At 42.0% G+C, this 26,080-nt stretch overlaps 1 protein-coding gene across 2 annotated transcripts; it reads left to right on the top strand.

The window, feature by feature from the left end:
• Positions 1 to 120: 120 nt before the first annotated feature.
• On the top strand, positions 121 to 25,571 carry usp36 (ubiquitin specific peptidase 36). 2 transcript variants are annotated; one of them, XM_049562485.1, is made up of 20 exons: positions 121 to 218; positions 3,862 to 4,127; positions 4,262 to 4,483; positions 6,647 to 6,757; positions 8,533 to 8,635; positions 11,429 to 11,496; positions 11,977 to 12,047; positions 12,155 to 12,237; positions 12,377 to 12,488; positions 12,589 to 12,729; positions 14,987 to 15,087; positions 15,178 to 15,316; positions 15,403 to 15,765; positions 17,104 to 17,328; positions 17,780 to 17,904; positions 17,999 to 18,691; positions 21,805 to 22,025; positions 22,345 to 22,533; positions 22,642 to 22,757; positions 23,367 to 25,571. In XM_049562485.1, exons 2-20 carry the CDS (start codon positions 3,875 to 3,877, stop codon positions 23,496 to 23,498), a joined length of 3,468 nt encoding a protein of 1,155 aa, XP_049418442.1. In that variant the 5' UTR covers positions 121 to 218; positions 3,862 to 3,874; the 3' UTR covers positions 23,499 to 25,571. The 2 variants fall into 2 exon arrangements, with proteins under 2 accessions (XP_049418442.1, XP_049418441.1); XM_049562484.1 differs by having other exon boundaries at positions 21,802 to 22,025.
• Positions 25,572 to 26,080: the final 509 nt, after the last annotated feature.

Here is a 26,080-nt window from a genome sequence, read left to right as displayed (position 1 = left end):
GTGGCTCTGTCCCGATAGCGCTGCGGCAGCTTGACCGCTCATTGGCTGAACCTTGCAGCTACGGAGTGACCTGTCCTCCGATTGGCCCGTCATCCCTGTCAGTCATTGTTGTCCCCGCCCTCTGATAATGCAGCATGGGCGAAAATACCAGACTCGAGAGCTACAGCTGAGGAAGCAGACCCCTCTATCGTTAACGTTTTTGGACGATTGAAGGAAAGGTGAGCGAACAAACGGCGTTTGGGTATACTTTTTATTTGTTAGCATATATTTCCAGGGTGATTGTCGTTGAGCAAACGGTCAAGATGTGGCGGTTGAGGGTTGTTAGCCACCTGGACGCTGAGATGCTAACCCACATTGCAACACTGAGGGAGGCTAGAGGCTCTCGCCACGTTAAGTTAGCTCACTGGCTAATTTGCTGCTGACACTGTCAAGCGTAGAAAGACAAAATGATACGGTAGGCAGCAGGAAATGGCGGATAATTAAACATAGGGGGATAGTGGTTTATATCAAAGTCATGTCAACGTTTTGTCTCCGGACTTGAGACTGTTAAAATCGATATTAACGGTAACAATGCTCGGTGTTAGCATGTTAGCTATGATGAGTGGCCCTAAGAGTTGACTAGTGCAGAGAGGCTGCCCGGCTAGTGGAGTGGATAACTATAAATACGAAACAGGAGAACTGAAAACCCATGAAAACAGGAAATTAAATAGTTGTCAAATCAAAGTAATAATGGAGGGACTACAGGAGTGACAGCAGTCGCTGTGCTGCCTTCAGGTGCACGCTATAAAGTCCATCGTTCGCATTTTTAGCCCACGACTGGACTCTGTGCTTATTGGTTATTACATAAATAGTTGTTGCTTGTTATTTACTATTGTGGCCCAGCAGATATAATTGTATCAGCAACACAGTTGCGCTGATTAAATTATTTACATGGTCCACTTTGCCACAGTCGTGGCTATGAAGCCATGATGCCCCGAAGGCACCACATGTTTCATTCTTTCATCCAGGTGAAAGGTGTCACCATTACTGTCACAATTTAGAAGTTAACACCAGTATTAGGCCTGCAACTAACAATATTTTCACTTAGTATTAATGTGCTTTTATTTTCCCAGTTAATTGGTCAGCTGTTTTGTCTTTAAAATATTAAAAAAAAAATAGTGAAAATGGTTACCACAGCCTCCAGGGTGGTTGTTTTTCCTGAGCAACAGTCCAAAATGCAAAACTATTGCGATTACTATCGTAAGAGAGACATTTACATGGGTTCACAATGGAGAAAAGAGACAATTCCTCAAATCTGAGGAAGCAGGGACCAGCTTATATTTGACATTTTACTTGAGAAAGATATTAAATGGTGAATCGGTTAGTAAAATAGTGCATGATTCAGTTTACTATTGATCAACTATTGGAGTAATTGACTAGTCATTTTCAGCTCTATTCAGGCTTTCTTTCTCTGACCAGTGTGGGTTGGCAGCTATTTTATTGATAGATGTTGGCTCCTGAAGAGACATTGTTCTAAATTTATTTTCAAAATGTGAAAGAGAGGCAAAAAAGAAGAAAAGAAAAGAAAATCAAAAAGAAAAGAATATCATTTTGGATCCTAGCAAATAAATGTTAGGTGGGCCACACAATTATTTTCTGTATTGGAAACACAGGTGTATAATACCATGCTTTAACCTCAGTATACTCCTCTTTGTCGGTTTACCATGCATTTCTATGTATTTCACCTGATGTGATGACCTAAATGCATCTTTACACTTATTGATATTATCTGCATTTTCTCAGAACCTCATGATAATGGCAGTATTTTTGGCCGATGTCGGGCCTGTGATTGCATTATCAGATGTACCTCAACACATTGATAAAACATTGCTAACTCTACTAATGTAACTAAGCATGTCAGTATGTGGAGTACCCCGTTTTATATATATATTTTAATCACATTTATGTCTTTAGAGGACTTTTCCTGTTCATATTGAGAAGTAATTTCGTATTAAACACACCGCCATGACTTGTAAGGGATACACTTGAATGCAGAACTCATAAAATGTCAGCATTTTCTAAACAGACACTTAGTTGACATCCCCATTGGTTCTGGCGTTTATACATGAATAGATGAGGTGGTTAAGTCCGGCCACAGGCTTGTCAGACAAATATGAACAGCGGCAGACAGTGCAGCGATATCTGAAGATGCAAGGTAATGTTAAATAAAACAAGTTTAAGCCATTTATATCTGAAGGTGATATCTTTTGTGATTTCCGATGCATGATTCTGCTCTCAGATGATCTCTAGACAGACGCCTACAAGCTACCTTAACATCTAAAGTCGTCTAACCCGATGTAGTTTTATATGATTTGTATGCTGGAGTTGTTCACTACAGGACCTTATTATCTATACATTGATATTAGTACTTGTAGCCCTAGCTAATATCTATGCATAGATTTCACTACTGGTGAATGACTGGTATCAATTTACAGTAAAAATCAGACCTATCCCTGTGAGGACAAGATTTCAGATAACTGCTCACAGTGGCTGCATAGACAATCCAAATGCGAACATAAACAAAGGAAAGTTTGTGTGAGCTACGTACAAATAAAATGACTAATTGTTGTGATACACTAATCTGATTAAACAGCCGCGTAGTGGTCAATGTATTAATATGGCTGCTTGGCCTCGCAGTTGCATCACTGCACTTAGCTGTGTCCCCGTGGGCTGTGTCGTTTTTAGTCGTATCAGTAGCAGCCGCACGTGAAGGTCAGCGTGCCCTTGTGCATACAGTGCATGTTCAGCCCTCCTTCCCTCTTCATGACATCACTGCCCACTCTGATGAGCACGACTCTCACGGTGCTCCATGCCTTTGGTGTTTTTAGAGCTGCACTGTAACATCTACGTGATGTAATGCTCTCACTTCTACGGGGGGGATTTGTTGAGTTTGGGGCACCTTGGCAGCACCCTGAGTAAACTGAGGCAATAAGAGACTGAATGATTTGTTTACTCACTCCTCGGTCAGCGTTGAACACATTTTGCCAGCCTGACGCCTTCTGTAGAAAATAACATGTCAGAAGTCATTCACTGGGCTGACTCTGGCAGACGGTTGTTGTTATCTACACTGAAATAGTCCTTTTAGTACACTCAGCTACACTGTGTTTAAAGGGACAGCAGACAACCAATGCAAATGCTTTAATTTTTATCTTTTTTTAATCTCTCATATCACTGATTGTCCTGATGGGAAAAAAATATGATATACAGCTTTACAGAAGAAGCATGCCAATTGGTGGGAGATAACAATGAAAACACTGATACAGGGCATGCACAGTAATTGATAAGACTTGGACCTGGCAGTTAACAGCAACTGTTTACACCTCATGTGCACTAAATGATCAGCCTCTCCTTTCTCATACACTCTCCGTCACCCTATGTTACCAGCGTCTGCTGTCTTGCATAACTGCGGGGACAGCTGCCAAGACCCAGCTGGCTCCTTGGATGCACAGCGTCCTTATATCCCTCCTGGAGCCACGTCAGGATATGCAGCCTGGGGAGGGCGTTATTGGGCACTTAGGTGATTATTGGAGAGATAAATTCAATATTTATTTGATCAACTGTGGGTTTACTTTTGGTCCTGTTCAGCTATGAGGGGCATTAACACTGCCGTGGTGACAGTTTCAAGTCCCAGCACAGGAACCATGTAATAGAAAATGACAGTAAAGCTAGTATGAGGTGCTTTGGGATGGGAGGTAGAGCTAATAAGATGATATGAGATTGATCCCTTTGGGGAAATGAGTGTATGTGTTTTGCGCAGCTTTATGTGAGTCTGGTGAAGTGACGCTGTGAACACACTGACACTCAATCTGACTCTCTCTGCAGTGATGTTCCAACAATGCCGATAGTAGATAAACTCAAGGAGGCATTAAAACCTGGTCGAAAGGAGACGGGTGATGAGGGCGACCTCAACAAGCTGTTGGCGTCCTCTGCCAAGAAGGTCCTCTTGCAGAAGATAGAGTTTGAGCCTGCGAGCAAGGGTTTCTCCTATCAGCTGGACAGCCTGAAGAACAAGTATGTGATCCTCAATCCCAGGAACGAGGGCGCCACAAGCCAGAAGGCCCCAGAGCCTGCCCAAATAAAGAGGCAAGGTAAGTTCTCAAATTGAAATGAAAATTTAGATGTTTAAAGTTTGATTTTTTTCATAATTGCCTTTTGCATAAATGCTCAGTTTCTGCATTACTCTTTTGATTATGTCACAATATTGACTGCACTCCTCCTTCAGTCTCAGAGAACGTAGTCGGGGGCCAGAGCGATGGGATCCCCGCACCACAGAAGATGCTCTTTCCAGGGAACAAGCTTACCCTTAAATGGGAGCGCGTGTACAGGGTGGGAGCCGGTCTCCACAACCTCGGGAACACCTGCTTCCTCAACTCCACAGTGCAGTGTCTCACCTACACCCCTCCACTTGCCAACTACTTACTCTCAAAGGAGCACAGCCGTGCCTGTGAGTATTTGAATCACGCTCTTTAATGCTGCCTGACTCACAGCGTTTACACTCTCATTCACTTATATTTTCCTTACCACTACGCACACCTACATAGTCGTGCGTTTTGGAAACGACTCTAATCCCACTACCCTATGTGCAGACACATGTGGCTGAACGTCACTGTGGAATGCAAGCCAAAGCAGCTGAAGAAGAGAAACAAAAACAGCTGCTTCAGTTGGTCAGTTCGTCCACACTAACTTTCACTCAGGCTCTTAAACATTCAGCAGTCCATGATTTACTGACTTAACCTTTTTAACAAGCCAAGAAAACAAAGACTCGCTGACCTAAAGTTTCAGTGCTGTAGGTGAAATCGTAAAATAGTACACACCCTGCTAAATGGTCCTTTGGTCCAGACCAGTGTAACCAAGCTGCATGTGCATAGCCTTGAGTACGTTTTTATTTCATTAAGAATTATTATGCTGTGGTGTTACGGGTGACAAAGGCACTGAGTTGCAACACTTAGCCTCGTAAAACAGGCAGAAAAAAGGCAAAAATAAATATGTCTAAAGTGTTCCTCCCACCCTCAAGCTGAAGAATTAGTGCTGCCCCACAGCGACAGTCTTGTTCAGCAGTTAACAGCAGCTGATGTTGAAACAAAGCACACATCCACAGCAGTGAGCAGTAACTGTCAGCGGGCTGGGTAGCTGATTCGGGCTGACAAACCGAAAAGTTTTCATGTTTGTGGCATTTATAGATGTTTAATCACGTATTTATTAGACTGAAAGAGCTAAGAGAGCTTGTTGAACGCAGTGAACTCACCTCTCGACGAACGAACTAACGTTAGAAGTAAGGTAGCTTTCATATAGTAGAAGAGGGGTCATGATAAGGATGGCTCCAGACGGTGCATCACTGAGCCATGAAAAATCCTGGAAACAGAAATGGTGAAAACAGTTTAGTAGTTTAACTCCACATTTCAGTATTACACAGTTTACAGTATTTTCTAACATGTATAATGTGTTTACTGATTTTGCTTTAGTCAGACTTCACTCATATTTGCTATAAAGGACAACCTGCTTAATTAAGGCTCCACAACCATTGCATTGTCGTACACACACTGTACGTAAGGCCCAACATTTTCAGTTTTTGCCAATGCTCCCTGAAAAGTATGGATATTTTTAAAAAGCGCACATCAGTTTGAACTGATTTTCACTCAGATTGTAAGTAAGTCCCTCAAATTGATTACAAAGTATTCTAAATCCAGATTTTTTCATCTGCTTTTCACAAATAGAATTCAGATTATTTGTTTGATTAAAAAAAAATGACAAAATGATAAGTACGTTTTAGAGGTAAGGGAAAACTCGGTTAGTAGATGCATTGCGACGTGCACAATGTGACATCGGTTTATAGGAAAAAAAGACAATTTTCGAAATGTTTATTACTAGGGTGATTTCGGCGTAACAAAGAAGACGAGACTCAACTGAGAGGGCAGCAAAGCACCCCGATAGTCTACAGCACAGACATGCCAGAGTTAAACTGAAATTCATTTTAAGAAAAGGCTGCGATTGCAAACATGTTTTTAATTTCTAAATGTCTAAATAATTACAGCTTTTAGACGATCACTTAATATATTGTGAATACTTCCAATGCCATCACAGGCAGGAGACTGTAAGGTGCTTTCAGATTAATTAATTCATGAAATAATGCAGTTTACTTTTTGAAATGAAAAGGTGGCAGACCTTTCGTAATTGCCAGTTATGTTTCATAATGTATTTCAATGGAATAAGGACACCCGTGAATGGTTAGGCACACAGTAGCCTGCACGCCTACTGGAGCAAGAGGCCGAAAGTTATGCAACTTTTTTGTTTATTCAATTGAAAATTGTTTTTGAATCAAATCGGACACCAAAAAAATGCAATTGAATCGTGAGGTTTTGTGAGATCCGCACTCCTAGTCCGTTTCTTTGCCATGCTTTTAAAAAGTAGTTCGAATCAGCCTAATTCTAACTTTTTGATCCAATATGTTTTTATTCTTTATTTAGGATCTTCATTAGTTGTTACCACAGCAACGACTACTCTTCTTTGATATGAACATTAGTGATATCTTAATCTGTCACAGTAATACATTTCTGTACTTCAATTTTGTGACTATCTCTGATTTCCTTTGTTGTTGTCTGTGTTTCAGGTCACCAGTCAGGCTTCTGTATGATCTGTGTCATGCAGAACCATATCATCCAAGCCTTTGCCAACACAGGCAATGCCATCAAGCCTGTCTCCTTCATCAGAGACCTGAAAAGTAAGACCTCCAGCTTCCTTCAGCTCTGTGCGATTGTGTCTGAGCAATTGGTGTCTGCCAGTTTCAATGTAGGTTGTGTCAGGAGTCACGGACACCTGATTTTCAGTTGAATATTGCCAGAGGTGTGATGACGCAACCCTGGCCACAGTGTCCCGTGTGACAGCAGCCAGTAACTGCAGTGCAAAAGTGGAGCGGTGAGGCTGCGGGCTGTGAATGAACACCGCGTAGAGAGAGTAGAGACGAGGTGTTAGTTGCACCTTGACATGGTGAGGTAGTGTGCTGTAGTCTCACAAGAGCCCTCCCTCCAGCCCTCCCCTCCCCTCCCTACCTGCCTGCTACTTCCTTATGTGCTGCTGCAATCATGTCTCCACCTCCTGCGCCTCTCTTTCTCTCTCGCTCCCTCCCCCCTTCACTCCCCTCCTTTGCCGATGCCCTCTCTGTCTCCTTGTGACTGCAGGCTGAGAGGAGCAGCTTTAGCACAAAAAAAAGTACAGTCCTCCTTTTCAGCCAGAGCTTAGAGATGTACATTATGTGTTTTTATGGTTTCTCTTTACATTTTTTTTTAAAGCTGGTAGCCACCCCCACAGTTAGTGCGTCCCTCAGCAGCTAAAACAATGTACATGCATACAATAAAAATTCAACATCTGTGGCTCTTGCTCAGAAAAAAAAAAAAAATACAAATACAGCGTAGTGTCATCACAGTAAAATCAGAAGAGCTTACTGCAACTGATGTTGAAATCGCCCTAGGATTTCACAGCTGGGGCCTCACAAACAAAATAAAACCACCCCATCCCCATCATAAGCCCACTGAGTTCGTATCTTCAAGATGTTGTCTCCCACATCTCCGACAAGAGCCCCGAACAGGTCATTAGAGCAGGGTGTCTTATTCCTCTTTCCCACTCAGGGGTGACTCATTGTCGTAAATGCGCGGGGATGCTATGCTGGGAATGTGGTGATGACCACATAATTCTACCAGCTCACACTTTCCCTTTTTCCATTAGGAAATAACAGTAGAGGCAGAGGGTTTAGAGCTGCATTATCTCTAATGTGAGACTTTTAGACCAGACGTCAGTCTGCTGAAGTCACTAAGTGACCGTAAGCTGCTTATGAGGTCATGGTCAATGAACTGCATGTCTGCAATACATGAGCAGCTAACCTTTTATAGTGTAAGTGCCCAGTAGTGTGTACTCTTTCAACTTTACAACATTAAATAAACTATCTTCACTGCTTATTACTGCGTAACATATAGAAGTGCGTTAACGTCTTGAATATAAAGCCACAGTACAACCTGGTGCTCTTTAATACTATAAATGGTTTTGAAATATAGACTATGTAGTTGCTATTATTGTTTAAAGAACACACACTTGTTTGTATCCTTGTGCTTCGTTTAATTCTGACGAGAAGTTGTCAGGTTATGAGTCAGAGTGCCTGTCTTTCATGGAGCCTCTCCTCTGTTGTTTTGCAGGAACTTATTTTTAGACAACACAAATGTTGGCAGAACAAAGGATTGTTAATAATGTTTACTCGTGCTGCTCTACCGTCCCTTTGTTGTCAGCATGTCTACGGATTGTCTGTGACATAATGCAAATATTTAAAAACAGGACTTGGAGAGTTTAACATTCATGCAATGAGCATCCTCTGTGAACGCTCCTGTTCCAGTAAGTGGTGTTGGTAAAAGATGAATGATTGTCATAAAGCACTTAAGTATGTTAATGCACTCAGGGTTGTAAACGTTTGATTGACACAAAGCTAACATGCTCTTTTGCCTCCCACAGAAATTGCCAGACATTTTCGCTTTGGAAGCCAGGAGGACGCCCATGAATTTTTGCGGTACACCATCGATGCCATGCAGAAAGCCTGTCTCAATGGATACCCCAAGTAAGGCTTCATTATTGTTTCTTAAAAGTGTTAAAAGTATGTTGTTTATAAAATGCCTGGTTTTACCGGGGCCCTCCTCGTGGGGCCAGTTAAGAATACCGCCTACTAGCTCAGTAGTTCTGCTGGCCGACTTTGGTTTGGGGACTCCAGAATTGCGTCTCTGCTTTTTGCAGATGATGTGGTTCTCTTGGTTTCACCCAGCTGTGACCTTTAACACACACTAAGGTGGTTTGCAGCAGAGTGTGAAGCTGTCAGGATGAGCGTCAGCACCTCAAGTCTGAGGCCATGGTTCTCTGCCAGAAAATGTTGAATTGCCCCCTCCAGGTTAAGAGTGAGTTGCTGCTCCAAGTGAAGTAGGTCAAGTATCTCAGGGTCTTGTTGTGTTGTGTGGATAAAATGTAGCGTGAGATGGACAGGCAGATTAGTGTGGTAACAGCGGAAGTTGTACCACACCGTAGTGATGCAGAGGCAGCTTTTGATTTACTAGTTGATCTAACCCTCACTTCTGATCATGAGCTTTGGGTGGTTACTGAAGGAATGAGATTGTGGACTGGATACAAGCGGCCAAAGTGAGTTTCTTCCGTAGAGTGGCTGGGAGGGATGTGTCCTGCTGTTTGATCATTTTTTGACAGTGCTGTAATTTTTCCAGTCACACTAGACATTTTACAAGAAAATATATTCATTGATGACGCTCAATATCTGTAGAGCGCTGTGTTAAGTTACTGCTAATGCTAACCAAACATTTCCTACTGCTGCAGCTTCACATTTTAAGCATTTAACAGGTGAAAATTGAGTTGACTTTTATGTTGAAGTTAGGGCTGGGCGATATGGCCTAAAAAAAATCTCTGATTTTTTTCACAAAAAATCCGATTGACAATTTAAATCGATTTTTTTCCCCTCCTAGTTAAAAAAAAAAATATTTGCGGCCTGGTAGCACATACCTGGATCCAAAACTTTCAGCATGTGAATAAACCCCAGCTTTTCCACGGTAGCCTATATATGGGCACCACATCTCTTGAAATATACATTGCGACTGCATCTGTGATCGCTTTCCACCGGACCTCTTTCTTATCATACGGCAGTGTTTCCCCTACCATCATATTGGATCACAACAGAAGTCATTTAAGGTTACCTTTCCTATAGAACAGGTCTATACCTTGTCCTTTTATTAAACAAACTAAGTAGCCTTATGTTACTGTGTGTGTGTGTGTGTGTGTGGAGCTGTGTATGTGTGTAGTTCATGTAGGAGGTATGAGACATTACTTAGCGGGCCGGGTGTGGTGTGTGACGTCAGACGGATGCGCCCCAGGAAGAAAGTGAGGCATGTGCTATGTTGTTTACATCGAGCAGCCACAGTAAAGAAGCCTACGCAGTTCTGCATGCTGTTTTTGAGTTATTTCCCTCTATGTAAAAGTCAGACACTGATGAGAGAGGCTGTGCATCATCCCTGCAGTCCTGAAAATAAAGTGCCGTTCTTTAACGCAGACAAAGTCCCGTTGTTTATGTGTTGTTGCCACAACGAGCTAACACAAGCTAAAGGAGCTAATGGTCTTCGGAGGTCCCTTTACTATGGTTCGGGGGTCTGCCAGCTTTGCGTTGTTAACACTTATGTATCTTATTTACACAACGGCATGTCATTTATGTCCCTACACAGTGCGTGTCTAAAATCCTCCTCTGCTCTCTGTGTCACGCACGGCGGAGTTCGGTCCTGATGCCCACACACACAGACACAGACACAGATGTGCACACAAAAGCGCTGAAGAACTCGTTCCCTTTCTTGAGAACGAGTTCTTCCCTGCTCGCTGCCATGTTGTTTGTGTATCATGCGCGTGGGGGGAGGGGTGAGCCCACTCTGAACTACGGGAGCCCAGCATGGAGCGGCGGTGGCGGATTTTAAATAGAAATTCGATTTTCATCAAAACAAATCGGCCTAAACTACAAATTCGTAGTTACAGGAAATGCAATTTGTCAGTGTTACTGCGATCGTTCATCAAAAATGCATCTATAAAACAAGACAACGGTCATTTTCGGCTTTTGTTGACAGTGGATCAGTTTGAAATATTGCAAGGAGCAATGGAACAAGAAGAAGCAGCCACAGTGACCATTAAAATGTCTATTCTCTCATTAACATTATCAGGTTCCTTGTTAGCATTGGGTGTAACTCCAAAATAATGGCATATTTTATAAGCTTTTTGCTTTGCAGACAATCCCCTGACATAGTCTTGTCGGTCAACTCTCCTTACTCCAGTAAAGTGATGGTTGAAATCTGACTCCTGCTACTCTGCTGCTGCTATACCGCGCAGGCAGTTTCAGTTTGTGATTGTAGCATCCGTTGTCTGACTAAGTATTGCTGAAAAAGGCAAAACAACAGAGGAGATGGTTGGCCAGACACCGTGTAACATCAGTAACAGACTACTGCAGCAAGCCTCAGACATCTGGAGGGAGCTCGGAGAAGCACGGCTGCTTTTTTGCGTCGAAGCCACTTGAGGTGGTTCGGGCATCTGATCAGGATGCCTCCTGGGCATCTCCACTTTGAGGTTTTCCTTCCACTTTCAGCTGGGAGGAGACCCTGGGGTACACCCATGCTGGTGAGATTGTATATATCACCTGGCATAAGAACATCTCAGGATCCCCCAGGAGGAGCTGGAAAACATTGCTGGGGAAAGGGACGTCTGGAGTACCTTATTTAGCCTGCTGCCACTGCAACTCTGCCCCAGATAAGCAGCAGAAAATGGATGGGTGCCTGGTTTTGTATGAATGTTTTGATGATTTTTTTCCCCTTCCTGTCTGCAGGCTTGACAGGCAGACCCAGGCCACAACGCTGGTTCACCAGATCTTTGGAGGTTACCTCAGGTCAAGAGGTACTGACTTTTTGTAGAATGTAGAAAATTATTGCCTCCAGAGCTGTGCACTCTGGTGAATTTCCCCATGTGTTGATTTTGTTATTGCGCTATCGATCCACCACTCAGCAGACTACACTAATGTCAGTGTCAACAAAATATATATTGCTTAACAGCTGGATGTAGTTCAGTACTCTGTGTTCACCCACGCAGATCCAAAGAAGTTCGCAGTCTCTGGTCTATGTTAGTAATGCTTTATAGAAAGTCCTGTTAACATTCACAAATTCAAGAAGAGTGCTAGATGTAGAGGTATTTCCCCTAAGTGTCTGATCTCACAGTCTGAGGCAGTCAGTTTGAGTTTCTTTTGTTTACAGGAAGTGGAAAAGAGGCTTGTGTGAAATATTCCAGTAATCACTGATCACCCTGTTACATAAACAGATTGTATTTCTTCATAAGTAGACCCAAGAGAGTCACATTTGTTTTTTAAATTGTGTCTTTCAGTGAAATGCTCTATTTGTAAAAGTGTGTCAGACACATACGACCCTTACCTGGACATCGCTGTGGAGATTCGGGTATGTTTTCGCAATATAACCTTTATTTCCATGGAAATACATAACTTTTTTTTTTATTTTTTACTTGCCTAAGCAACACAGTGTATCTCTTTGTTTTTGTCTGACAGCAAGCAGCAAACATTGTGCGAGCCCTGGAACTATTTGTTAAACCAGACGTGCTAAGTGGAGAGAATGCTTACATGTGTGCCAAGTAAGTGCATTAATCTCCTCCGGCGGCATCCTACATTTTAAGTAAATCTGCAGGGCATTTTTAAAAAAAGGTTTTTGTTTATTCACACCCGACATCCTTTTTGGATCATGTATCATGACTCTTTATTTTTCCTCTCCAGGTGCAAAAAGAAAGTGCCAGCAACCAAGCGCTTCACAGTCCATCGAACATCTAATGTACTGACCCTCTCGCTGAAGAGGTTCGCCAACTTCAGCGGAGGCAAAATAACAAAGGTTAACAAAGATTTCTCACACTACTGCCTGTTTTCAGAGAGCTGACTCATTTCTCAGTGATCTCATATTTCTATCTGTTGTTTTCTTTTTTCTTTTTCAGGATGTTGGTTACCCAGAATTTCTGAACATCCGCCCCTACATGTCTCAGAGCTCAGGTGATCCTGTTATGTACGGCCTCTATGCTGTTCTGGTGCACTCTGGCTACAGTTGTCACGCTGGCCACTACTACTGCTATGTCAAGGTAAGATGAGCAGATGCACGTCCTTTTTTATTGTTATTTATGTCAAAATCTGAGGATAAACATTTTGAGATGAGCCACCGTGTTTTTGAGGATCAGAAACATGACTCAAGGCAATATGGGCAAATACATACAAAGAGAGGAGGCTCTCTAAGACTAAAAGTAGATTTCTTCACCAACAAGCTGCTTAAAATTTCCTTCCATCATACCTGGTGGAGTGTTACTGCAATACTGGTACAAAAAATATTTAAATACTTTTTTCTTTTTACGCTAACCGGTGCGGTGTAACTTTTTAAGATACAATTTCTTTTAACCTGCACTAAAATTTTTCCTTATTTTACTATTTTTCAATTTCATTTGGAGCCAGATAGTAAAATTACTTCAAGTTTGACATTATCATAGTCTTTCTAAAGAGGATGGCATTGAATATCTCAGCAGACCTGCTAAGGCATAGGACTGTCAAAATTGCTCAAAAATGACGTTCGAATATTCCTTTTAAAAATAACTCATAGGTTCGAACCATTCAATTTTTTATTTTTTTTTCGCATTATGTCCACAAGAAGGCAAACTAATACAAGGAAACATATTTGTATATGTATTAATACAAGGAAACATAATTACTAACAACTGCGTCATCATTCCACTCCAGTATGTGATTATACGCTGCATCACAGCTTTGTATCAGCGAAAGACATGTAACACATCAGCGTTGGCCTCTGGTGTGACATAAAACCTATGCATCGGCAGTGCTTTCTAAATAACAACAATGGCATTAGCATGTCGATAACAGTCATTTACCGTTCCTGTTATATGGCAGCTGATCTCGTCCTCTGCTTGGAGGTTAAGGAGCTTCCAAATGTTGTGTTCACGATTTGCGGACATTTACAGCTGCTAACTGCTAACAGCTACTTTTTAAATCTCCCACTGTGGGTCACACATGAAACATGTCGTTAAATTATCACACCAGTGCCGCCCATGATCCTGTCCCACTGGCTGTCCTGTTTATACAATCACTGTTTCGACGCTGTTACTACCTTCTGTGATGGCTTAAAGGCGAGACGACTCTGTCCCCTCTTTCCACGATTATACGATATATACAGGACAGCAAGGTGGCATAATGCCTTAGCAAACCTCTGAAGGAAAATATTAATTCATTTTGAATGTGTTACAATCATTTGAGCTGATGTTCCCTTTACATTGATCTACAGTGAATCTAGTTATGGTCATAGTTAGGGACATTTTGAGCAGAACTCCATCGCTTTTTTCTACTTTTTTTAGCAAACCCATTATTGAAACGGTTTTATAATATTAAAGGACTTCTTTAGTGATGTTACATACTCAACAGGACTTATTTAATATATGATGTGGAACATAATAGCTCTCTTTTTGGTATATAAAGTGTAAGAAATTATTGCTAACATACGAGTCTTTATTTGTCCTCATTGGCCGCTTTAGGTACTCATACAATAATAGACTACAGTGCTTTAGGGTGCTGCTGTTGTGTGTGCTGCTCTGTTCATGTGTTTGTGTGCTGTCAGTGTCCTCTTTTTGCTTCATGACGTTACCAGTTATAAATTTGTTTTTCATTGCATGAGAAAATTGATGCGTGGCATGAGAGCGTGTGTGAAGTGTCCGTAATCTGAGTTTCACGGTCAGTGTGTGAGAGTTGGCAGTGCATGTAGAGCTGAGAATTACACGTACAGCTCAAATTTACCGTGCACTAGTGCACATATGCACGTGATATTTTGAGCCCTGTGTACGAGAATGCATGGAAATGGCTATGAAATTAAATGCTTTAAGTCCAGAACTTTAATGGTTGAGCAACTTTTGTTTGTAACTGCCAAACAAGAAGTACACAGCTTATCAGAGAAGAAACATTTAGTTATAACCAGATTTCTTTCTGTTGTGTCAAAATAGCTCCTCTTGTTGATGCGCGGCGTTGCCCGCAATCTCCTAATACAGCTAAAAAAATCTGACAGTTAATAAGTCCTTATTGTCTCATAGTATATTCCCGTCCTATTAACAGCTGTAGGCGTAGTGTCTAATGATTGTGGTGGGCATATAAACTACTCTGATCTAAAATTAAACAGGCCATATACCTGCCTGTAACTGCTCTAACAGATTCTGCATGTTTGTATTATTCTGTCTGTGTCTGTTGTTGAACTTTTTTATGGTTCAACTATAAATTAATAAAGGTTCAGTCAATACATTTCACAGCCTGCTTCATTTAAAGTTTTTCTCCTTCTTTCTTTTCTCTTAGGCAAGCAACGGACAGTGGTACCAAATGAATGATTCAATGGTACACTCTAGTAACATCAAAGTGGTGTTGAACCAGCAGGCTTATGTGCTTTTCTACCTGAGGTGAGACACTGTGGCGCACTGCGAGAGATCAAAACAGATGTTGTTTGGATATATCATTAAATAAAGCGGAGTTTTGTTTGTACTTTGAAGGATCCCTGAAACCAAGAAGAATGCAGATGGACAGACCACCAAGCAGGGGATGTTGCACCCTGGGAAGAACAGTGTGTCGTCCGAACAGATAAAGAGGGCCAACCTGAACGGGCCTCTCTCCTCCCCGCAGGTCACAAAGGTGAGAGACAAGATCACATCCAGCTCTCTGTCGCGACATGTGGACTTTATTTTCAGTACAAGTTCTAAATACACTTCCCTTTTCAGAAACTTGAGCCTGCACAACTGCGTAAGATCCAGTCCATGGATGGTGGTTTGGGACTGCCCATTTCCAGGAACGGTGTGAGCTCTCAGCCACAGCCCAGACTCTCCAACTGGACGTCATCCTCCAACGGCCCGCCAAAGCTGCCGGGAGGACCCACGGTTATCGAGGAGCCTTTCAAGAAGCTGAAGAAGCCTTCTCCCCAGAGCCAAGTGCAGTCCCGCAGCAGCACTCCGACCCCCTCGAACAACGGGGTCAGCCGGATGGAGGGGGATAAAAAGCAAGGTGGCGAGGGCAGAGGCATGGCAGCGTCTACCTCAATTAAGTCTTTGTCTGACTCTTCCTCTGCCGACACCACTGAATCAAAGGTAATATTTACCCTGAAGAAGCATGAACACAAATCTTAGTTCAAAGTCAGTGCTTGAACACAGGAGTATTTGTTGCATCAAAAGATATTGAGACAGTCATTGTGATCTCAAGACAATGTGTGGAAAACGTGTCCTCAGAATGCATACAAGCTATTTAACAACAGGGACTAGACAAGAGTATTGCTGACAAGTTTCTCGAAAAACTGATTTAACGTTTGATCTGCAAAATGTCAGAAAAAAGTGAAAAATGCCCATCACAATTTCCTTATTAAAGCATTGTTGGTTACTGTTTGAAATGCTCACCAGCAAACTGCTGTTTATGGTCTGGCACCTGGTCACCACCTTTTTAGAAAGTGCCGACCTCACCTGAGTTGCTTTGGGGGATACATGCCTATAAATGTCCCAAACACAGAAAATAAGAAATTATTATAAAAATAGTTGTCAAATATTTTTTGTTGTTGATTTACTAACTGTCACATCGATGAATTCTTTCATCTCTAATGCAAATTTGATATATTATGCAAAAATACGACAACATCATGTAGCTACCTCGAATGTAAAAGTCCGACACACAATGCATAGAGCAAACTATACATGGAAGAGTGTGTGTGTGTGTGTGTGTGTGTGTGTGTGTGAAATGACTCGTACATTACAACAGATTTTTATTGTGGAGTTTAAAGGGGACCTACTATGCTCATTTTCAGGTTCAAATTTGTATTTTGGGTTTCTACGTCAAAACACTTTATTTTCCTCGTACTATCTGTGCTGGAGCACCTGTATTCACTCTCTGTCTGACACGCTTCCTTTTAAGCGCCTGTCTTCAAGCCCCCTCCTGCTCTGATTGGTATCCGTTACCACATCAGCACTGTCTGTGTCTCCTCCTTGTCATTGCATAACAGAGTATTGTGATACTTTCTATAGTGAAAAATCACCAACAAAAGCTTCTAAACTATAATATTGAGAAAGGGATGTGTTCCAGCAGGAATATTATCTGCATCTGGGATCTGAAATGAACAATATCAGCAACAAAGATTACAGGTTTCCCTGATGTTAGCATGTAGCTAAATGTAGCAGAAGTGTATTTAATGTAAACACTTGTGGCAGTGTGCCTGGAGCAAACAACCGTATAAAATCCGTTACAGTTATTTCAAAAGCAGAAAAATGTTTACCTCAATGTTTGAAGGTTAGGCCATGCTTAATATGAACATCCAACATTGTAACACAACTAGGGAAAAGCATAAAAGGTCCTCTTTAAGCAGATGCGCAACAGCCATTAGAGGCCAAGTGTAGCTGCAGAGAAGCCTAACCACAACCTGTGATTGCCTCTGTTTCAACCAGGACTCTGTGGGCACCAAAAGTGCGCCAGTAGGAGAGACTCCCTCCACCCCACGGAAAGGCTCTAATGGTCTGGCCTCTCCGGCCAAGAGCGTGGAGCGCTCTCAGAGCACAGAGGAGCAGAAGACTGCGAAAATCAAACCCCCGGCCCTCAACAACATCACGTCTGAAGCCACCAGCACCATGTCACCTCCACCTGCCAAGAAACTGGCCCTGTCAGCTAAGAAGGTGAACTTCATTCCCATCCACAGCAGCACCACCACCTCCTGTCTTAGTGAAAGCTCATGATACCCTCGTTTCCCGTTGCCTCACTCTACACTGCTATCCAAATTTGACCATTGATTTCATTAAGTAGTTAAATTAAGGCGAGTACACTCTCCTTCTCTAGTGTATGTTCTGCTGTATGTAATGTGTTACTTCTCCAGTGTGCCTGTCTAATCAACCACATGGAAGCACTTGTTTAGAGTTTGTCTTCTTTTCCTTTAGTTTGTTCTTTTTTTCTAACCATTTCTAATTCTTCTCTGCCATACCCTTTCCTTCTTTTGTTTTCCTCCCTCCATCTTTCCCTGCCATCCCTTTTAATCCTCCTTTTCCTTATTTGATTCTCTTCCTTATTTTTGTCACACTCATGGCTATTTTTTTTAGACCACCAAGTTTTTATTTATGTCGATAACTGCAGGCTCGCAGCCGGAGACTGAGCAGCATTGATGCTCTGCCCCCTTTGCCACGCCAGCTGTCCAGTGACCCCACGCATCCAAATCAACTTAACCCCTTCACCTTTGCCTCACCTACTCACACTCACAGGTATGAACTCTGAGCCCTATATCACATAGATTTGTCCGTCCCAAATGAAAATGGCGGATTTAATCCAGATGTTATGTTTTTGTTCTCCTCTCAGAGCCGATCCATTCCATCCACCTAAAGTCCAGTCATTGCCTTTTGCCCACTCGAGTGGATCCTTCAAACAGCAGAGCCCTCAGAAACAGGCCCTTCTCTCCACACTGCAAAAACCAAACGCCAGCCTTTCTCTTAAAACCAACGGGCTTCACAGCGCCGCCGCCGCAAAGAGCCCCAAGTCTTCCAACAACCTCAGCTCCTTGGTCCAAGAACCAGACCTCAACAGTGCTCCAGCTCAAAACAGCAATCCAAAGAAGAAGAAGAAGAAGAAGAGGCGGCATTCTGAGGTGGAACGTGACGCGGAGCCAGTGACATCCCCAGCTACAGTGACACCGGCCAATCCCGTGGAGCCAGCCAGCGAGAAAAAGAGGAAGAAGAAAAAGAAAAAGCGGAAGAGGGAGCATGAAGATGGAGAGAAAATCAAGGAGAGGGAGTGCGTCCCATCTCACCTGGACACATCAAACCAGGAAGAGGATTGGTGTCAGGGTGGCATGTGGAGTCTCACATCTCAGCCAGATACAGAACAGTCTAAGCAGAAGCCTCAGTTAGCTGCCACGACCTCGATGCAGTGCGAGTCAAATGAGAAAGTACAGGAAAGGGACTCTATAAAATTAAAGAAGAAGAAGAAGAAAAAGAAGATGCAACTGGTGGAGGCTCTGCAGGACAAGACTTCAGTGTGTGCTGCTTCACAAAGGTGGGTTGAAGTTTTCGATTGTTTTAGGCCACGTTCAGACTGCAGGCAAATCAGATTCGTTTCTCAAATCAGATCTCAGACCGACTGTCTGCACTGTTATTTACAGGTAATCAGATTAGATTTATGAGCCCAGACATCAACAACTTGTCTTGCTGTGTAATGATGGTGTCAGTAGCTACGCTGGTGACGCGGCTTTCCAACACGAAAGCATGAAAAAATGAAGTCCATCTCCAAAAAACAATTGCACTGTCGAGTCGCAGTTATTTAATTCCAATTTATTTTAGTGTCGGCACACAGACTGTTGTTCTCCATGTTGTGCTCCATAGTGCTCTGCTAGTAGTGGCATGGATTCTGCTTACCACTTTGTCACTCTGGATTTGGCATCCTAATGTGTCTTGTTGTGAGTAGGGCAGGGAACATTTAAAAAATCCCAACACCAGTGCCATTACCCTTAAAGTAATACCAACACCAATAGAGTACTTCATTGGATACCTTTAATGTGAATGGAGTGGCATGTAGTACACTTTAATTCCTTTCACACAAAGCTCTTGCTCATCACAGATGGGAAAATTCCATCAAATTGTTTATTTAAACCAGTGCAATTATTACTGTTAAAAAAATGAGGCTATCTAATAACGATTCATGGCGCATCAGAGAGAAAGAGAGTTTTGATGCTCGTTTTACAGCACCCAAGGATTATGGCACCCGGCGTATGGAAACAACAGTACTTAATCCTCTTACAACAATATTCACAACGTCGATTAACTTTTATGAAAACCCATTTTGGTCCATGTGATTGGTGGACACTTAAGTAATAAAGGAACATAAAAAAATCAAGGATTGGACACATTTAGACTTAATGACCTCTTCAGAGGCAGAGAGTCACCACTCTTTTGTCTTGTTTACCATTCCTGTGAATCTAAATGAATTATACTTTGGTGCTCATGGTTCCAGCGAAATGAACTGAGCAACTGAATTGTTGAGGACTTAACAGAGCTACTGATGTGTGTAGCATTTCCATATTGAGTAAAGTTTAAATATTTCTGTTTGTATGAGCAATTTAAACAGCTAACTAACGCTAGCTAAAGCAGATATCTGACGATTCGACTGGCTTTTAGAGGTCGAATATCAGAAGAACTTAACATAAAAATGACCTGTTTTGCAGCGTCAATGGCAATCAGACGTGGTATGTATTTTAGTCCTGCTTTTGTTTGTCAAAACGTGTAGTTTTGGTTAGGGATGTCCCGATCCAGCTTTTTCACTTCCGATCCGATACCGATATCACAGCCTTGAGTTTTGGCCGATACCGATCCGATCCAAGCGCGTATTATACATATTCACTTATTATGTTGTCAGTCATGTTAGAAAAGGTTTGATCAAGCAATATTACTCTAACAAGAACAACTACTTAATCAAGTTAGTTAGAATGATCCACAACTGTTAGTATGAGAAACTGACCTGTTTATTGTGAACAGGGTTAGATAAACAAACTTTAAACTTGAACATTAACATTAAATAAAAAATATAGCTGGTTTGCTTTGGCTGCTTTGGCCCCTTAATAAATACAAAATAAATCAACACAAGAAATCTTTAAAATGTCTAACATTGAAATTAAAATAGCAGCAAGACTCCACACACTTATGCTTTGGCCCCCTAATAAATAAAAAATAGATTAACACCACAAGACATTGTTGACATTTAACAAACAATGCAGCATTTCCTTTTCAGTTATTTTAGTAGTCAGTGCCAGCCTGGTGCACAGGCACACAATATTTTACAACTGTTTAAACAAGCAATAGTCCATCCATGGCTCCAATTTCACTAATTGTGCCCAAAACAATGCCATCAGTGCTCTTTACTTAACAGTAAGAGTGTAAACCAAATAAAAATATCACTCTCAAAAAAACAGAGCAGAAAACAAATAGTCAGTTAACTAAAGTGACCGCTACTCTTCCTACACTTGCCTCCGTGTGTGTCTGCTGCATGGTCTGCTGTCTGCATGCTGGCCTGGTGGATTGATCGTAAGAGCTGGAGCGGATCACTGGAATGGACTGCTTGACTCGCAGAGCGCTGGGCTAGCCGGAAAACCTGGAGCGGATTCCGTGAAAAACTGGATTGGAGTTCTGGGATCGGCATTTTTCCATGCTGTCCGATCCGATACCGATGCCCGTTTTTTTGCTAATATCGGCGGCCGATATTCGGATCGGGACATCCCTACTTTCGGTGGCATCTCGGCATGCTGAACTGCTTACTACTTCACATACACTACACTCGGCTTCACCACACCCCCAGGGCAAAATGGATCAAATGCAGATATTGTTTCACTGGAGACATTTCAATACTACTTGCTTTCAGTTGATACTTTAAAGATGCTGAGTACCGATACCCTGCCCTAGTTACAAGTGATGCAAAAGACACTTTGAAATTTGATTTGAGGGGTCAGACTGCCTGGACTGAGACACATTTGTAAAAATCCAATGGGAAACTGTTTCGGACCACCTCCAAATGTGGTCTGCATCCGACATGTCTTTGCTGTCCAGTTTTAATAAAATCTGTCATGATACATTCTAGCAGTGGTACCCCACTGTCTGGCTGAGGCTTTCTGTGTGGAGTATGAATGTTCTTCCCGTGTGGACAAGCGTTTTTCTCCCGAGTTCACCAGCTTCCCTCCACAGTCCAAAAACATGCAGGTCATGTTGCTCATAGCTGTAAAAGTGAGCATCATCTGTCTGTATGTGTCAGCACTGTGATGATCTGGCAACCTGTTGAGGGTGTACCCCACCTCTTGCCCAAGTCAGCTGGGTATAGGCTCCACCTCCCCTGTGAATCTGAACTGGATGAAGTCATTATGGTGAATGAATGAATGATACAGCCTGCATATGCCAAAAATAGATTTGGCCCAGCAGTCTGAACAAAGCCTTAATGTCTCGTCAATGTTTTTGTTCCCCACTATTCTCACATTTCTGTTTAAAAAGTGCAGCCTTAGGGAGTTTGAGCTCGTAATGTGGAAGAAGAGGCACAAAACTGTTTCTATAACAACCAGTTGACTTCTAGAAACCTCCACAAAGCAGCCAACATGCAATAAACTAACTGAACTTACTTTCTCCCAGCAGCACTTCTGAGTTGAAGGCCGCAGTCATTCACAATGATACGGAGGATTTGATAATGTTGAAAAAGAAAATAAAGGCGAAGAAGAAGAGGCTAAAAGAAGAGGTGAGACTGTGGGAGGAGAGCAGGCGATGCTCAGACGGGCAGAACGAGGAGCCTGAAGCAGCGAAGCCCCCATCCAAAAAGAACGCCACAGAGAACGGCGAAATAAGTAAACAAAGCGCCGGTATGTGAGTGTGCACATTCTGTCACTGTCATTGCAAAAAGAAAAGGCATGCATTCATACTATGCAAACTGCAGTGAGACAGTGCGATCTTGTTTCCATGCCAACACAGAAAGCAATACTCTGCTCTGTATTGATTAAAGCCACTCGCTCACAGCCTCTCATTTATGTGACCAGTCATTTCACAATTACACTGAGAGCATGACTCACCACATTTTGAGAATGCCAGATTTAATCTCTTTATCTGTTTCTTTTAATTGTTGTTCTTTTTGCTATTTCATTTTTATTTTTTATTTTTATTTTTATTTTTTTACAAATTCAGCCGCAGTGGTTGTGTGGGACAGCCAAGTGAAGGACGGCTACAAACGAAGCCAGGCGCCAGCGGCTGATAAAAGTGAGTTAGGAGACACCCCGAGCCGTCCTGCTCCTGTAGCCTGGGACGGGAAAAAGACAAGTGGGGTGGTAGAGGAGCTGCTCAGGAATGCCACAGATAAGGCCTACGGAGCCAACGGTGAGACACGGAGTTTAAATCTGATCCTTTGAATGGCAATGCTTTGATAATTTAATAATTTGTATTGTAGTAGATGATGAATTTAGAAGTTTTGTTTGTCTTATCTAGTCCTCAGTTGGGATGGAGAGGTCTCTGCGATTAGTAGAGATGCTGCTGAAGATGTCCGCCATGCTATGAGTGACACTGTGATCGATGAGTGGGATGAAGACTTTGACCGGGGAAAGGTGAGGGGGAAAAAAGCAAACAACAAATGATAAGAATGATGTAATCTTAAATCAGGTTGTCTTTAGGTCTGCTAATCTTGAAAGAATATTTCACCCACAAAGTGATCACTTGTATATAAATTACTCTGTGTACGAAAGGTGATATGTAAACTCATCTTCATTGGTCGACTACAAACATGATGTATCATCTGAAACATGGAAGTAGCTACATGCCCATTAGCCACTTAGCACAATCATTACTGCTTTGCCGACAGCGTCATTAACAGGCGGCTCGCTCAGTGTGTGACATGCACTTGTAGATCAAATATAGGCCTATATTAATGAAGGTTCATGTTGTTGTTCATGTTACTGATACTGCTCTTTCTCAGACCTTCAACTCAAACCATTGTGTTGTCCCGCCCAAAATATACAATTTAATAATTGAATTAATATCGTAAACATGCGGGTGACTGGTCGACTAATGGCCCTAAACGACAACTATTGATCAGTTAGTTGGGGGCTGCCCTATTGACATACAAATGATCATTTTGTGACTGAAGTATTTCTTTGAGGCTTATCGTCACTGTCCCTCGCCTTCAACTTCTCCCCCATTTTTGTCCAAATCAACAGGTGAAGAAAATAAAAAACTATAAAAAAGAGAAGTGGAGAGGCGGCAGCAACATCTTCCAGAAGATCCAGGACAGGCGGAGCAAGTGGTCTGTAACACCCGGAGGGAAGAGAGTTTTTGGCGTCCGTCGCTGAGAGTCCAGATTGCTGTTGAGGTCATGCTGACTGGAAAATGGAGACAACAATACTGTATACCAAACTTCTGTACCTTTTTCTCACATTTTTTTAATCTATCTGTCTTTTGTTTATTATGAGACTTAAATTCCTTAGTTGGTTATGAGTTGAATTCAAAAGATTACACTGACCGTCTGACCGACAGCCCCTTTGATCTCAGTTTTAAAAACCATGAAATGTCTTCAGGCTTCAGTAGCGACCAGTCACATCCCCTTTTAATCTAAATACCACAGTAGGGGCTCTGGCTTTTCTATGCATGCAGTACTTAGTAGAACCCCCTACACCTCCATGTCATAAATAACTGTATGCTGGCATCTTTAAACCCTGGTTGTTGCCCCAACAATCTTGAGCTACGATGAAATTAAATACTGTTCACCATATTGGAAACTGTACGCAATCTTAGAGCATACTGTTGCAGACATAAGGGCTCGGTAAGATGGACATTAATATTTTTTTAACCTTCTGAAATTAGTCTATACCAAATTACAAAGATCCAAAATAGTTTATTAATAGAGAAGTACTAGTCAGAAGTTTGGACGCACTTTCCCATTATCTTGAATGAGAAAGTGTGTCAAAACTTTTGACTTGTATTGTTTATTATTTTAGATTATTAATTATTTTCTGCCTTTTTTTTCCGCCAACATTTTATTTTTCCTGCAGTGTCTGTGCCACGTGGCGTGTTTTTAAGGACCAAATTTTGCCTGCATATTGTTGGTAAAATGAAGCTTTAAAATTGCCACTGTTTTATGAATATGCATGTCTAAAAATTTTAGTTATGTACCCTTTTTGTTCCCTTAGAAAAATCAGTTAATTTCAGATTTTATGTTGTTAGGCCACAAATAAATGCTCTGCCTATTTTATTAACAGTTCAGCTGTTTGTAGACGTGTCGACATGGATGAACACATTGGACATTCATCATATCTGTATGTTTACCTGGACGTTACGGTGAAATGTGCATTTGCAGAGTAGACGTTGGGGTTGTTGGGAGGGACTAAAGAGAGGAGCAGTTGTAACTTTGTCAGTCATCTCATCAGTCCAGCGTTCAGAAGCTCTCAGTGTGGAGATTTGACCTTTCACAAACTGTTCTTCACCGACGTACTGAAATAAAGGGGTCAGATTTCACACAGGCGCTGTGTTAGAATGGGCCTGCCACATGCTAATACTTTCTTTTCCCCTTGTATCTTATTACTCTATGCAATTTTCTGATGCTCATGCTGGTCACCTAGAAACTGGGCTAAGACTCAGGAACCCAGACACCCTGTATCCCATCTTCATCTCCGATCAGACCCCCCTCCCCTGCTTCATATCAGAGGACGTCCCTCTCCCGGGACCACCATTTTGCATCCTGTACATCCTGTAGAAACTGTTTTATACAAAATATTTCAGGTGTGGAAACCATGGGATCATCTTGCACCAACCCGGGCACAGATGCGTAGAGAAACTAACGTTATAACAAACTGCTTTGCCAGCGTAGAAGCCTGTACAGTTCATCTTGTGCTACCCGTTTCCCTCCAACGCTGTAAAGATCTGCCCATGCATTTCTTTTCATTCTAGAGATGTTGCCTTGAATTGGCTATAAAAAAAGTATAGGATTTAATGTTATAAATATATAATTTAAAGAAGAAAAGACACAGATCTTTAATGTGCTACTAATACTCGGATCAGTTGGTGAGTGTTAACTTGAGAATTAATCTGCAGATGTGTTAGCTCATTTGTGTGTAAGAGAGTTGTCTGTTTTCATGCAAGACCTTCCCTATGTCACTGTAGTGTGTACAGTACAAGAGCGACTATGGCGGTCTACTTTCCACAGGACGCGTTTGTCGGCTGTGAAGTCGACGTAGGGTGTCAAACTGACTCTCGGGACTGACACAGGAACATTTCCCAGTGTGAATGGATGGTCCACATGTTTGCATTGATGGTTCTATATTTTGCACCACCTTTTCTGACCAGGGAGGAGACCTTTCATAATGAAAGCGGCTCTTACCACACTATAGTTAAACTATAAAGGTGCAATAAAGTTGTGACTTTTGTGAGATGATGGTGTATTTTCCTGTCTTCTAATCTTTTGAATGTTTTTCTTTATTGTAATTGAAATGTAGTTTTGATAGCAGTGGGCTATCAAAAACCTCACTGTACACTACCTGCTCAGCACCAAGCAGGAGACAGACAGTTGATGGCTAGCTGTTGATAAACAATGAAATATTTAACAGATAAAGAGACAGAAAAGAACAAAAAAAAAAAAAACATGGACCAAACTCACCAGTGGCCAGAAACAGGGCACTAGACGAATGATGATGATGCTCCATAGCTGCTAAACATGTTTGCTAATAGGTTTGCCATATCATCTTAAAAGGTGAGGGTGTGTTGTGTCCACAACTTGCTTCTCCTGCCCTCTAGTGGCCAGAAAAATCTGTTATTGCAGGTTTAAATAGCAATGCAGTCTTCTTTATTTAATGTGGACTCTAATTGAGAGTAAAAATTAGTGTTTTTGATGTGTTTTACGTTTGTTAAAAATCTTAGGTTTATTTATTGAAGGAGCACT

Source organism: Epinephelus fuscoguttatus, linkage group LG19 (assembly GCF_011397635.1).
Source record: "Epinephelus fuscoguttatus linkage group LG19, E.fuscoguttatus.final_Chr_v1".
Taxonomy (NCBI): Eukaryota; Metazoa; Chordata; class Actinopteri; order Perciformes; family Serranidae; genus Epinephelus; species Epinephelus fuscoguttatus.
This window is presented reverse-complemented; position numbering and strand designations above follow the sequence as displayed.

Excerpts from the sequence above, each read along its gene's own strand:
- usp36 (XM_049562484.1), top strand. The coding sequence starts at position 3,875 with ATGCCGATAGTAGATAAACTCAAGGAGGCATTAAAACCTGGTCGAAAG. Across the intron at positions 6,758-8,532 it reads CTTCATCAGAGACCTGAAAA|AAATTGCCAGACATTTTCGC; the intron begins GTAAGACCTCCA and ends TGCCTCCCACAG. Across the intron at positions 15,088-15,177 it reads TATGTGCTTTTCTACCTGAG|GATCCCTGAAACCAAGAAGA; the intron begins GTGAGACACTGT and ends TGTACTTTGAAG.